General features: G+C 61.0%; 1 protein-coding gene across 1 annotated transcript; it reads right to left on the bottom strand.

The window, feature by feature from the left end:
• Positions 1–257: 257 nt before the first annotated feature.
• SHISA8 (shisa family member 8) lies at positions 258–10832 on the bottom strand. The gene is made up of 4 exons (XM_086611021.1): positions 10285–10832; positions 1460–1584; positions 1211–1351; positions 258–565 (listed from the first exon to the last, which is right to left on the bottom strand). The coding sequence occupies exons 1-4, from the start codon at positions 10830–10832 to the stop codon at positions 258–260; spliced, it is 1122 nt and encodes a 373-aa protein (XP_086467147.1).
• Between the last annotated feature and the right edge of the window lie 334 nt (positions 10833–11166).

Genomic DNA, 11166 nt, shown 5'->3' with positions numbered 1-11166 from the left:
TCTTCGAGAGACAGGCTGAGAACAGCTGAAACTTGTTGCCCAGATGTGAGGGATGGCGTGGCTCCCAGTGCCTCCTGGATGGTGAAGCACAGCTGGCAGCCCCCATCCTGGTGAGGAAGGACGTGTGTCTCCTGCCGTGGCCAGCCGTCCCAGTTTATGTAGGACCTATGGTGCTTTGCTCCAGCCAGCCGCCCGCGGGGGAGGCTGTTGGTGACGCTCCGGCGAGCGGGAGCCCCAGCTCCCTGATGGCACCGCTGTCAGACGGTGACCTCGGTCTTGCTGTTGGTGGCGAGGTGCCGGTGGGGCTGGCCATACAGCGGGGTGGCAGGTGGCCCCTCGGGGTGCAGCGTGGCCAGGCCAGGTCGGCGGGGGCCACGGGAGAGGCCCCCTTCCCATCCCCCTGGGAATGCTGGGCCCCCCGGCAGCTGGGGGCCCTTGGCCTTGGCCGCGGGCGGAGGGCAGCCCTCAGGCAGCACCGGCACCTCGGCGGGTGGGAAGGGCAGGGCACCGGCGGGGGGTGCCTCCGGCCCCCCGAACCGCCTGTAGAAGTCCTCGGCGGTGCTGTCTGCAGGGACAGGGGCACAGCGTCACCCCTCCGGAACAGGGACACCCCCTCTGCCGGCATGGGGAGACTGTGGGGGGAACGATGGGAGGGGTCTCGGGTGCTGATTGGCTGGGGAGTGGGGGGATCCTGGACATGGATTGACTGGGGAGTGGTGTAGAGGTTTGGGAGATCCTAGGTGCTGATTGGCTGGGCAGTGCAGTGTATTCATGGTGGATCTTGAGCTCTGATTGGCTGGGCAGTGGAGCGGCTCCATGGGGGATCCTGGGCGCTGATTGGGTGGGAAGTGGCGTGGCTCCAGTGGGGATCCTGGGTGCTGATTGGGTGGGGAGTGCAATGAATCCATGGGGGACCCTGAGCTCTGATTGGCTGGAGAGTACAGTGGATCCATGGGGGACCCTGAGCTCTGATTGGCTGGGCAGTGGAGTGGCTCCATGAGGGATCCTGGGTGCTGATTGGCTGGGCAACACGCAGGTTGGTGGGGCAGTGGCGGAGCCATGAGCAGCTGTCCTGGGAGCCCTGCGGGACCAGGGTGCTCGTCCTGCCCGCTCCTCTGCGAGCTCCCCGCCCCTTCCCGCCCACCCGCAGGGTCCACAGAGCGCATTCCCTCCCGGCTGCCATCCCGGCCCATGCAGCAGCGGCACTCACCTCCAGCCTTGAGGGTGGCGTAGGCGGCGTAGGCAGGGGCCGGCAGGCCCAGGCTGCTGGCCAGTGGCAGGCGCTTGCAGTGGCTGTGGGGCCGCCCCAGTGGAGGGGCAATGGCCACTGCGTTGTTCAAGGGTGGCTTGTCTGGGGGGCAGAGGCAGGCGGGCGGGGGGCTCAGCCGTGGGCAGCACCCTCCTGCTGCCTTTATTCACCCGAGGGAACTTATTTTTCCCCACCGCGCCAGCGCCTTACCTGTGCTGCTCCTGGGGAGCCCCCGGGCCAGCCCCTCGCCCAGCGGGACCTGCACGTCCCCCATGAGGCCGTCCATGTGCTCGGAGGGACCATGGCCCGGCTGCTTCAGCAGGTCTGTCAGTGTCCTGGGGAGGGGGTGAATGGCTGTTAGCATAATACTCCACTCCTCCAGCCCCACCAATGCCCCCCCAGTGTCCCCTCTTTGGAGGCAGAGCTGGGCAGCCTGAGGCTAGGAAACAGCCGCTGAGAGCAATGAGCGCACCCAGGTTCCCAACTCAGCTTTTGCATGAGGGCTGGTAAGCCCCCGACAACAGTGAATTGGGGTCTGGCTGGGGCTGAGCCCACCAAGGTCCGGAGTGTCAGCGGGTGAGAGCAGTGAGGGAGACACATGGCTCGGAGTGGGTTGCAAGTGTATGACAAACAGAGCTGGAGGAACCCAAACTGACAGTGGCTGGAGCAACACCTGGGGGATGCAGCGCTGGAACAAGAGTCTGGTGAAGGAGGGAAAGGAGGCAACACCTCCACTTGAGTCCCTTCAAAGCAGAGAAGATCCCTAAGGTAAGGGATTAGAGGCCACTTGTGCCTCTTCAGAGAGGAGGATGAACTAGCAGCGGCCCCTGGCACACGCACTGTCTGTGCATAACGCCATCCTTATAAGTAACATCATTAAACTTTAAACACCATTACATAAGATAAAGCCCTATTTCCTTTAACATTCATGGATAGAGATGCTGCAGTCTCACCACGGCGCACCGGCGGTGCCAGAGCGGGACATGCTGGCAGTGCTGGAGCAGGGCACAGCAATGGTGCCGGAGCAGGGCACAGCAATGGTGCTGGAGCAGGGCACACCAGTGATACCAGCGTGGGGCACACTAGCAGTGCCGGAGCAGGGCAGGCCCAGGCAGCCTTGTGGCTTTGAGCAGCAAGTCCCGGGGCAGGATGAGATGCTCCTGCTGCTGTGGGGCTTCACGAGGAGGAGACCTGCCATTCCCTCTGCAGAGACAGACCCTGCATGACTGCAAGGGCTCAGGGGTGTCCACTCGGGGATTTTTTTGGCTCCCTAATCCCTGGCTCACTGTCAGCATGCCTCACGCCTCGAAGGCTCTGGCTGGCTCATAGATGCACACTGGGAGCTGCAGCAGGAGCTCACGGTTAGCAAGTGGCTGGACGATAAAACAGCAGATTAAACTCAACGTGGATAAATGCAAATTGGAGAGGAAGGGAGGAATAATCCTGACTTGGTGGATATGTTAGCTCATGGCTCTAGAGTGCTCAAAAGCCCAGTGAACCCAGTGCGGGGAATTGCCAAGGAAGGCAGTGAGAACAACGGGGAAAGCAATGCGCTATGCTCACGGGGCCCCAACAGCTGTTCCCAGGACATTTTCCCTCTTGGTTTGTATCCAATCAACATCACAGGGTGATGGCAAGAGCAAAGTTACAAGGAAGGGTCGCTTGCCCTTTGGGTTCATTTCACATCATCCTTGGGGAGCTTTGGGTAACAACCCCCCTGGGATCACTTAATCTCCAAATGGGCCAACAAGACCCTCAGGGAGCCGAACAAATTGAAATGAAGAAGGAACAACCCCTGGCACCAGTATATACTGGGGGCTGACCAGCTGGAAGGCAGCTTGGTGGAAAAGGGCCTGGGGATCTCGGTGGACACCAAGCTGACCATGAGCCAGCAATGTGTCCTTGGGGCAAAGGCGGCAAATGGTCTTGTGGGCTGCATTAAGTAAAGCATTGCCAGCAGGCCCAGGTCCTCTGCTTGGCACTGGTGAGGCCACACCTGGAGCGCTGGCTCTGGGCTGCCCAGTATAGGAGAGACATGAATATGCTGGAAAGTGTCCAACGAAGGGCCATGAAGATGATGAAGGAACTGGAGCGTCTCTCCTATGAGGAAGGGCTGAGAGAGCTGAGATTGTTCAGCCTGAAGAAGAGAAGGCTCAGGGGGACCTTATCAATGTATGTCAATATCTGAAGGGAGAGTACAAGGACAGCACCAGGCTGGCAAGAGGCAACTGGCACAAACCGACACAAAGGAAATTCTGTTTAAACAGAAGAAACGACCTTTTTTCCTGTGAGGGTGGTCAAATACCTGGGGAAGCTGTGGCACCTCCATCCTGCAGCTATTCAAAGCCTGCGCCTCCCCAGGAGCCCTCCTGCAGCAGACCGACCCCAGCTCTGGGTCCAGCCAGGCTCCTTTGGCCATGGGGTGCTGCACCCAGAGAAGCTCTGGGTGCAAGCCCAGGCAGGCAGCGGGCTGTGGCTGGGCAGGGCAGGGGTGGGCAGGTCCCTCAAGGCTGTGGGCATGGGCTGTCAACACAGGGAGCTGCCGCCCCATCAGCTCCCACCTTGCCCGGGGTGCATTGCTCGCCAGCCCCCTCCCCACAGGCTGCTGCCTGCTCTCCCATGTCCCCGGGGCCCAGCACTCAAACAGGCTTGTTTCACCAGGAAGTTCAATGTGATTTGACCTATTTTTTTTTTCAAATATTATCTTTTTTTCCTCGGGTCTATTTATGAAGCTTGAGCAATCCTTTATCTGTGACTTTTCCTCTCCAGATAAATCCATCAGTGCTGTTTCTCATGAGCCTGCCTTCCACGCTGCCCGCCCGCGGTGTGTGGATGATAACAATTAAGAATAACGGTGCAAGCAGCTCTTAACAAGCGATTCTGTTAAAGTGGGAAGCATGCATGAGCCCTCAGCGCCAGCAACACCCAGGCTCACCCACTGCCCATGCACCACAAGCCGTGCTGCCGGCCAGGGCTGCTGGCAGGACCCCAGGGTCTGCACCCTTCCCCTTGGCCCCATTCCCTGGCAGTGAAAGGGAGGTGGACATGTAGGGTGACACTGTGCTGAGGAACTACTGTCTCACCGTCTGTTTTTTGGGGATTTTATGAGCCCCAGCCTGGTCCCATGGCTGGGGGGCTTGGGGAAGTTCAGGCCACATTTCTGGTGGTCACCCAGTGGTCTGTGGCACTGAGATGGCTTCAGGGTGCAGGTGGAGGTGGGGAACAGGGGGCAGATGAGGCTTTAAACCTGCACAACTCATCTGCAACAAAACACTAACGAGCAGCGTCAGAGGTCTCTGTCCACCACCGTGGCCATGGATGCCAAGAACATGAGGCCATGTGAATCATAGAATCATAGAATGGTTAGGGCTGGAAGGGACCTTCAAAGGTCATCTAGTCCAACCCCCCTGCAAGGAACAGGGATATCTCCAACTAGATCAGGTTGCTCAGGGCCTTGTCCAACCTGGCCTTGAACGTCTCCAGGGATGGAGCATCCACCACCTCTCTGGGCAACCTGTTCCAGTGTTCTACCACTCTCATAGTAAAAAATTTTTTCCTAATATCCAACCTGAACCTACCTCCCTCTATTTTAAAACCATTACCCCTTGTCCTATCATAACTGGCCCTCCTGAACAGCCTCTCCCCATCTTTCCTGTAGGCCCCCTTGAGGTACTGGAAGACCGCTATAAGGTCACCCCGGAGCCTCCTCTTCTCCAGGCTGAACAGCCCCAACTCTTTCAGCCTGTCCTCATAGGAAAGGTGCTCCAGCCCTCTTATCATCTTCGTGGCCCTCCTCTGGACCCTCTCCAACTGGTCCATGTCCTTCTTATGTTGGGGACTCCAGAACTGGACGCAGTACTCCAAGTGAGGTCTCACGAGGGCAGAGTAGAGGGGGAGAATCACCTCCCTCGACCTGCTGGCCACGCTCCTCTTGATGCAGCCCAGGACGTGGTTGGCCTTCTGGGCCATGTGTGAAGGTCGCTGGGGCAGGGTCCTGCTCCCAGCTACTGCCTGGCTTTCCTGAGCACAAGCCTCACCCGCACGGGTGTGCAGCCACCTCCACAGCAAGCCTTGGCCACCAAGGTCCCCAAAAAAAGCCTGGTGTGAGCCCCAAGACCAAGCAAGGAGACAGATCCAGGAGCATTGACGATGGGTGCCGACAGCTCCACGGCAGGAGCTGGCATGTAGCGCTCGGTGCTCCTGAGCCATCCCTGGAGAAGCCACCAGTGCATGAAATGGAGGTGCTCATTTTGCAGTGGGACCCAGGGCCTGGCAGAGCACCTCAACCCAGGGGCTGACCTGCTTTTGGAAGGCCCAAGCCCTGTGCCCAGCAAGCCCACTGGGAGAGTGGCTGCAAGCCCTGAGCAAGGAGACAGGGAGCAATGGGAGGAGATGGGAGCACTGCCACCAGAGGAGAGGAGAGATGATGGAGTGACAGGCAAAGTGACATTGCCCTGAGCTAGAGTGAACCCTTGGAGGGGATGCAGAAGGTGGCAGCCATTGGCCGAGCAGGGTGGAGAGGTTTGGAGCAGAGATGAAGTGGCAGAGGAGATATGTGGCACCACCACAGCTGTGGGTAGGCTGGCACCCTGGCCAGCCATGCCACCTCCATGCCCAGCGAAAGCGTCACCTTCACCTCCCTGGGGGGAACACATTTCCCATGGCTTACAGTGCATCTGCTCGGGGCAGGAGATGCCCATCTCTGCAACCTAGCAGTGTGGGCACCACAGGACACCTGCCCACCAGGGCTGGGACACTCATGAATGCTCAAGAAGGCCTGAGGGTAGCAAGGCACTGCTGCAAAAATGGAGTTGCAGCTGGGCATGATGGAGCTTGGCCAAAGCATTGGGTGGTGGGACTGAGCCCGCTTGGCTGGACATGGTGCCCAGGAATGGAGTTTCGGGTCTCCCTCTCTGCTGGAGCTGGGTCCCCTCATTCCCCAGAGTGCCAGGGCGGCAAGTGATAACTCACCATGCTGCCTGCAAAAACCTTTTCTAGTTCTTCGCCGCTGCATGCTACTGTGGGCATTGACCTCAGGTATGGCCGTGGACTGGGGTGCTGCCAGAGAAACGTCCATTGCAGTCAGACGTACAGCAGGGCTGGGTTTCATGACCCCAAAGAGCACAGGGGAGGTCCTGAAACCTGGCGAAAAGCCAGCATTAGGGGGCTCGGCTGCTGCTGCTGCCAGGGCACCTGCTCCCACTGGCTGTTTTGCCTCAATTCAGCATTCCCACTGCCCCCCAGGAGGCTGCTCCTCACTCAACTCTTCCCACAGGGATGTTCGCCCCATGGGCATCAGCCCATGGGCAACCTCCCCCTAGGAGGGATCAGGAGAGAGGTCCGGTGCCCATGCCTGCGCTCGTACGATGGGCACAGCCAGATCCCAGGGGCCCCCAGGGACCCAACGTCCCTGGAGATCTGAGGCCTGAAGAAAAACACGGGCAGGTGTTCCTGACTCAACGCGGGGTTTGGCCAGGCTGAGTGAGTGCTAGGGACGGGTGCCAAGCATGAGCCGAGCCGGAAGGAGAGGGGTTTGCAGGAGATGCCATAAGGCCCTGCAGGAGGAAAGCGGATGGGAAGGGGGGGGACACACACCAGGTAGCTGCAGCCGCTCGGACATCTGCTCCCCTGGGTGGACCGGCAGCTAAAGCTGGGAGAAGAAGCTGTGTTGGAGGTGGCTGAGGTGCAGGGGGTCTCAGGACAAGCTGGACAAGGGCTGCAGCAAGCCAGGACTGAGCAGGGAGCTCAGGTGTCTCCATCTGGGAGGAGCTGGTGCAGTCTCTGCACCTATTCGCTCTTCCTGGGCTCGGATCAGGACCAGGACCATGATGAACAATGTCTAGAGGTGCAGAAGTGGTAGACCTCCCACCCCCCAAAGTGGGAAGCCTGCAAGCAGTGGTGGTGGGAGCTGTCGCGGGGCAGCAGGCACTGCTCCTCAGGAGCGGAAAAACCCCAGCAGGAGGGAGGGATGGGAATGGAAACTAAGCCGACTGTGCAACAGGGAGCTGGCCCGAGGCCACGATGCGGTGCCCAAGGAGCAAATGAGAAGCTCCTACCTGAGGCACCAGGAGGGAGGCGAGGTGGCACTGCCCATGGCCGGAGCCGTGCGTGGGTACGAGGGATGCGGCAGCTAGAAATAACCCCGCTCTCTCTGAGGCGCTGAGATGAAATGTATTGCCTGGGGCCAACTGGGCATACAGCGGGACAGAGGTGACAGCATCCCTTTTCACATGCCAATGCCACATACCCAGCCCCTGGCACTGGCTCCACCAGCCAAGCACCCAGGCGGCTGTGCTGGCCCGGTGCCTTGCCTGCTGCCCAGGGCTCTGTACGCGATTCACTGCTCCCGCCCTGCCTTGGCTTCCTGGGCGGCAGAGCTGGTCCCTGTCAGTCGCCATTCCCAAGGAACTGGAGCCGCTCGTGGCTTACGCAGAAGGACATGGGGCACGGGAGATGGCGAGCCCTCTCCCAGCTTCTATGGTGACGAAGGTGCCCTTCTGAGCTTGTCCCACAAAGATGAGCAAGGAAAACTTGCCTTCTCCCACTCCGTATGCTAGCGCCTGAAAGATCTGCAAGTTTGAGGAGAAAGGGCACCAATCTCCCTAAACTCATGGGGAAAGTTCAGACTTGCATGAGCGATAGAGGGAGCAGGGACATGGGGAAATACATGGCTCCAGCAGCACAGAATTGAGGCTCCCTGCAGAAACCACCCCACCGGCGAGTGGCAGCAGTCCCGCCGGCCGCTGGTGATGGGAGAAGGCAAGACCCACTGGCACAGGATGGGGACCTGGGTCCAGGCATCTCAGAGGCCGACCTCTCCCCAAGAACAGCATCTCTTTCCCAGGAGGAGACAGGGGGTAGATACCAAAAAGAGACGTGGCAGCGGACAAGTGGAAGGGGAGTCGGGAGGCTGGCAGAGGCTGTATTGATCCTGTCAAGGTGCCAGCACTTCCTCAGGCTACACGGGGGAGAGGCGCAGGCACGCAGTGGCACCTGGCCAGGCTCCTCGCCATGGAGAGGGCTGCAGTGTGGATCCCCCCAAAATTGCCTCACAGCTCAGGGGGATCTGTGTGGATGCGATGTTTCCCCAAGAATGGCGATCCTCCTCGGCTCCCCGGGGTGGGTGCGAGCAGTGGGGTGGGTCCACAGACGGGGTGCAGCAGGTCTGGAGCTGCGGTGCAGCACCCAGCTGCTGCCCAAGCCCCAGGCAGGCAGCGGGATGTGGGTGCCCCAGGGGAGGGAGAGAGGGTGTCTGTGCTGGGGGGTGCAATCAGGGTGGCTCCCTGATGGTCCCAGTGAAATAATCTCCTCCAGCTCTGCTTTTTTTAATTTTTTTTTTTTTTAAGCTAAAATCCCTGAACCAAATGGCATAAAAATAGGTTTATCGCCAAGCTGGATGTCCTCACTGGGAAGACGCAAAGTAGAGCGTGTACCCCGCTGCTCGGCGAGGTACTGGATTCAGCTCATCCCCCCAGCCCCTCTCTCTGCCTCTGTAGCCTTCGCTGGGTCCCCCCTCCATCCTTCCCCCTTCGATTTGGGGCACTCACAGCACAACCACAAAACAACCACCTCGGTGAACCTGCTCCGCTTCTCTGCGTGTGCGCACACGCGTGTGCACACATGTGCATGGCGTGTGCGCCGGGGGGAGGCCGAGGAGGGACAGCTCTGAGTCAGAGCCGCAGGGGCAGAGCTGCGCGGGGAGGCTGGAGCTGCCGGCAGCTGCTTCGAAGTGTTAAACTCGTTGAATGTGATTGGTAAAAAAAATAAATACATACATACATTAAAAAAAAAAAAAGGAGGGAGCAGAAAAACCTACCTAAGCGGAGGAGCTGTACAACGTGACACCGAGTGGAAAGCGAGGCAGCGGAGCCATGGTTGGGGCTGGGGCCACCAGCCCTGCCCTCCCTTGCCTGGCCTTGCCCTGCCACACCCTGCCATGCCCTGCCCCTCCCCACCCCAGGCCAGAGGGGTCATCCCTCCCTCCTGCCTGTCCCCATGTGCCCCAGCATTGGGCACACGACCCTGCTGCCCCCCAGATAGGCCGATGGTGCATCCTGCGAGGCTGAGACCGAGCCACTCGTGACACCTCAGTGCTGGGAGCAGGGATACCTGTGCGGCAACGGGTAGGGGGTGGGCAGAAATGGGGCAAAAAGCATGTACCTGGAGCCACGACTGCTGCGGGAGGGAGAGAGGAAGATGCACTGATGGCTGTGGGAGCCAGGTGGGAGCGGGGAGAGGCTCAGGGGGTCCCCAAAGCCAAGATATGCCTGACCTTCCCCCTGTTAGCCTCGTGCTCAGCCCTGGCTGGGGGCCGGGGGGAGTCTGCCCAACTTTCCGTTGGAGGCTGAGCCCCACAGGGTGTGCAGCCGAGAAGCCGAGACCACCCCCTGCAAGGGTGATGTCCCACCCTGGCGCAGAGGCAGGCGCCCACGCACGCACACACGTGTGTACACGCGCACGCACACACACGTGTGTACACACGTGTGCACACACACACCGAGGAGCCGCAGCAGCCACAGTGGAGCTGTCTTTGCTGTCTCCTCACCCTGCACTGCCAGCGAGGCTGAGCCCAAGGGGACTGCGGTCCCCAGTCACCCCACGCACAGTCGGACCCGATCTCGCCTCCCGCCGCACATTGGGAACAACAGCTTTGTTTCTGGGGCCGTGGGAAGTCACGTCCTATAGCTCACATGTCACCCACCCCGATGGCCGATGGGGACGACTCTCCTGAGCCAGGCACAGGCCTCCTCAAGGGACAGAGCAGGTCCTTTTGAGAGGGGACAGGTGTACGGTCATCCCTTCTCATGGAGGCTGTCCTGGCTGGCAGCCCTCCCTGTTGAGACAGGTTGCGGGGCTGCAGCCACCCCACTCCCCTGGTGTCTCAGCATGCTGGGATGGGGGGTTTGGGGTTCACCTCACCCTCTTGGCAGCCCCAGGGTGAAGCCAGGGCTCACCCTACGCAAGAGACTGGGGACATGGGCTGCAACCCATGGGGGGGATCGAGCAGGGTGGGTGGAGGGACCGGACCCCTTTACCTGGAGACGGTCATCTCCGTCTGGGGACCCTGTGCCTTCTCCAGGCCCAGCTTGGTGAAGATGCCCACCAGCACCATGATGGCCACCACGCCGCAGATGATGTAGACGATCATGTTGGTCTTGTCGCGAGTGGGATCCTCGGGGGTCTCGTCCACCCGGGCGGGCGGCTGGCCTGTGTTCACCCAATTGGGGGTGTCATAGTTGGAGCAGCCGCTCTGGTCCAGCCGCCCGGGCTTGAACTGGCAGCAGAAGCGGTACCCACAGGTCCCGCAGCAGTACTGGTAGATGCCGGCGTTGCAGTTGAACGGCGGGTCCCACTGCCCCATCACGTCGTAGTAACCGCGGCAGCGGTCCCCCCCAGCTGGTGCCGCCCCGGTGGGCGCAGGAGCCGTGGTCTCCGCCGCCGGTGCCTGGCTGCTGTTCCCGCTCTCACCGGGCCCCCCGGTGCTGGGCTCGCCGCTCCACACCCTGCCCGGCTCCAGCAGCACCAGGCAGCAGATACCCACGACGTAGCTCGGCTCCATCCGCCCGCGGCTCCGGGGGCCCATCCGGGCGAGGGGGCGAGTTAGAGCCGCTCGCCCAGGACCGGCCGCATGGCCACCGAAGAGCCCCTGCGGCGGAGAAACGGGCTGCGGAGTGGGAAGGGGGGTGATGGGGGGAGGGCAAAAAAAGGAGGGGGGAAAGAAGTGGGGAGAAAAAAAGTGCGAGGGGACGGACCCCCTCCCCGCCTCTCCCCAGATCGGCCGACGGGCAGAGATTCAGAGCAGAAGGCGAGGCGGGCGGCGGGGGGGAGCCACCGCCTTCCGCCGGCCGGGGAGGGGACGCGGCGGCGGGCGGCGGGAGCGGGCGGGCAGGCTGGGGGCCGGCGGCCGCCCCATCCCC

Source organism: Tauraco erythrolophus, chromosome 4, assembly GCF_009769465.1.
Source record: "Tauraco erythrolophus isolate bTauEry1 chromosome 4, bTauEry1.pri, whole genome shotgun sequence".
Classification (NCBI taxonomy): domain Eukaryota; kingdom Metazoa; phylum Chordata; class Aves; order Musophagiformes; family Musophagidae; genus Tauraco; species Tauraco erythrolophus.
This window is presented reverse-complemented; position numbering and strand designations above follow the sequence as displayed.